This window comes from Brassica napus, chromosome C9 (assembly GCF_020379485.1).
Source record: "Brassica napus cultivar Da-Ae chromosome C9, Da-Ae, whole genome shotgun sequence".
Lineage (NCBI taxonomy): Eukaryota > Viridiplantae > Streptophyta > Magnoliopsida > Brassicales > Brassicaceae > Brassica > Brassica napus.
The window spans coordinates 43,775,691-43,778,863 of NC_063452.1; the positions used below are offsets into that span (position 1 = coordinate 43,775,691).

The 3,173-nt window shown below is 39.4% G+C and overlaps 1 protein-coding gene across 1 annotated transcript; it reads right to left on the reverse strand.

Annotated features, from left to right (window-relative positions):
* Positions 1–344: 344 nt before the first annotated feature.
* Positions 345–2,170, reverse strand: BNAA10G07320D. The gene is made up of 3 exons (XM_013875379.3): positions 1,922–2,170; positions 1,300–1,809; positions 345–771 (listed from the first exon to the last, which is right to left on the reverse strand). Exons 2-3 carry the CDS (start codon positions 1,780–1,782, stop codon positions 412–414), a joined length of 843 nt encoding a protein of 280 aa, XP_013730833.2. The 5' UTR covers positions 1,783–1,809; positions 1,922–2,170; the 3' UTR covers positions 345–411.
* Between the last annotated feature and the right edge of the window lie 1,003 nt (positions 2,171–3,173).

The window sequence follows — 3,173 nt, forward strand, 5'->3', positions numbered from 1 at the left end:
CCAAAAAGATTTTTTTTAAAAAGATCAACTGGCACAAATGCGTGAGAAAATTTTGTGGGGGCAAAGATGTTTGAACGTTTATAAGCTGCATGCATTGAAATTATCTTATAGGGGGCAGCTGCCTCCGTGCTACTACACGTATATCCGCCACTGAGTCCGAGTACTAACGCAACACGAACTAGTAGGATGACAATGTCATGGACAATTGACTCAAATCTGATCTTTCGAGTTTATTAATTTGCATCAAAACTAATATGTTTCGTTGAGAGCATCGAACTAAGTAAAACATATCGGAAACACTATGTTCGTCACTTGTCAGCATTTTAAAAGGTCATATGATTTAATAAACCAAATATGAATGAACTCAAAAGGGCAAATGTAATAGGTTCCGAACTTTTGTTTACTTTTTTGTCAAATCTCATCAGGCAATTGAAAACTCTGCGTACCAAAAATTTGAAGAGATGCGTTCTGAAGAAAAACAGCGACTCCACATTTAGCACTGTTGAACCCATCCCATACCGTGAAATGAGCCGTTTCCGAGACCGTTTTCTTGGCCGCTAAATCTTTAACGGTACATAACTTTTCTAGCTTTCTTACAACGTAGTCATTGGCCAAGACTCTTCCAGAGTTCTCTCCTCGAGGGCAATCAGTCACTAGTCCGTTCTCGTATAGCGCCACCATTATATCGATCCCGGTCGAGTCCACTTTCATCCTCAAAGCTCCTGTTAGAGACACTTGAAGGGTTTCTGAGGTTGGTCTTTGAAATGTAGCCTGGTAATAAGAGAAACCAATAAAAATTTCACTGACCTTGATTACAATGTAGTTAAAAGCAAATCTAAAAGGGTACTATGTAGATCTTATAACCAATTATGTTTTTACTTCATATATACAAAAGCGTTCAACTACTCCTCTTCTCTATCTATGGTGAGTCGAAACTTTTCTCCAAAAAACTAATAAGAAACTTTGATCACAATCAAATTTATATTTATGGTAAGAGAGATGCAATAAGAACATGTACCTTAAACGCACAAAGATCTAATGCTTTTGATACATAGAGTTATGTTACGGTACAAACACACATTGATCCGAAACCATTAACATTCATTAGTGACATAATCAAAATTTCTCCATGAACATCTTAAAGAAAAACTCCGTAGAAGCATATTCAATATAGTATAAAATGTGAGATTTAATCATAAACATTTATAATAATCGAGGATTCTAACATCTAAATTACTTATTCTAATGATGCCTCAACTTATAGATTAATCAACATGGCAATGTTATGTAAGTAGTCACCTGAAACGCCGGAGAAGGAAACCTAGGTGCTTCGACGATGGACTTGAGCAGAGTCTCTTCCTCATTGCCAAGGAACTGGACGCGACCTTGAACCACAAACTGCGGAGTAAACATCGTATCTTGATTCAACGCCTCGATGTAAGCCTTTTGCCTCACCGTCCATTGGCTCGATCCATACGGATCCTTCCACCCCATGTAATCCCAATAATCAACGTGGAAAACAAGAATCATCGCCGGAGAACCAGATCCACCTTCACGACGGATCTGACCGTCGAAATCTCCACGGCCAAGACGCGACACAAGCATCTCGGCCTCAGGAGAAGTCTTACATCCTTGAGACGAGAAGAGCTGAACGAGAACAGGTCCGTCACCGGCGGGAACATCCGCAGCCACGACGGCAGCGTTGTGTCCGGATATTCCTTTTCCGGTGGTGGAAGTTGAGGATCCTCTGACGCCGAAACAGGATAAAAGACGCGGCGCCATCGGAGGAAGAGTAAGTTCCCGTCGTCTCTTCAACAAACAAAAAGGGAGAAACAAGTCAAAAAAGATTAGAAATGTTTCCCCGAGAAAATGCGAGAATGTTCGGAGAAACAATGAAATATTGGAGGAGAAATGATATTACAGGCTAGAGGTGAAGAGACAAAGGCGGCAACAAGTGTCTTTAGCTAATTGTTCTCTGTTATTTAATAGAATAAATTAAATTATTTTAGGTCGTTTGGTGGCAAAAGCTGTAAAGTTTTAGGTTTCTGTCCTTTGGAGAATTTGTTAATTGCTTTGAAAGCAAGGAAGTGTTGGGTGACACGTCCCACATGAATCTATGACAGGTCAGCGAATCTTTCAGCTAACCCTCTTTTTCACCGGTTAGTCCACATCTCGGTACAGTACAGAGCTGAACCAGCGATCTAAGCTATTAACATTTTCTAATAGGCCCCACTCGGTAAAGAGATCATCGGTGTGCAGCCCTATCATTTTCTTGGAAACAAGTTAGTCTTATTTTTTAAAAATGGTTTCCATATAAAATAATGCAAAAGTCTATCTTTATTCATAACATAGAGGTTCTTTATATAAGAGATTACACCGTCATAGATAAATGAAAAGATTACAAATCATAATCTCTTGGTTATGAGCCATCCACAATCTGGTTCATAACACTCCCCCTTGGATGTCATAACCATTTAGAGCTTGTAATGTGCTTTAATGTTGCCTCATTAAAACCTTACCAGGAAAACCCAATTGGGACAAAACCATGGTGAAGGAAAAAGAGTACAACACACATTACTTCTCCTGATTTGGATATTACTGAATGTCCCTTGGACCTCTCCAATTTTCTGCAATCCGTGGGTGATGAAGATCTTGGGCAGAATATGCTTCGTCCTCGAACATGATAGTTGGTTCTTTTTTACCATCGGCCATGCCACAATCTGATCGAACATATTGAGTCATCGACCTCAAATACACACACACGAAATCTTGGATGATGTTGCTGTGATATGCGTGTACCACCATGTGTAAAACATAACCTATCTGAAAACAAATCAACAAAACCAAATAACCCTTCTTTGGGCTGGTTAGTATAAAATAAACCAAAATCAAAGGCTTCTTCATCGTCCTTCTTATGGACCAATCAGATCAGTGTCTAAAACAAGACTTCGGCATCGTCCATCTCAGGACTAAATGGACTTCTTTATCGTCCACCTTTGGACTGAATGGATCAGTGTCCAAAACAAGTGATCTCACGCCCATGTACTAGATAATGGGTGAGACTGGTCCATATTAAATCTCTTGAGTACCATTTTCTGTATATACTATTTGATGCACAAGGATTTCATTGTTAATGTACTCAAGCTGTAATCCCAAACAAAATTTTGTTTTCC

Coding starts and splice junctions, on each gene's coding strand:
- BNAA10G07320D (XM_013875379.3), bottom strand. CDS start 1,782: ATGGCGCCGCGTCTTTTATCCTGTTTCGGCGTCAGAGGATCCTCAACT. Junction 772..1,299: donor TTCCTTCTCCGGCGTTTCAG/GTGACTACTTAC, acceptor TCTTATTACCAG/GCTACATTTCAAAGACCAAC.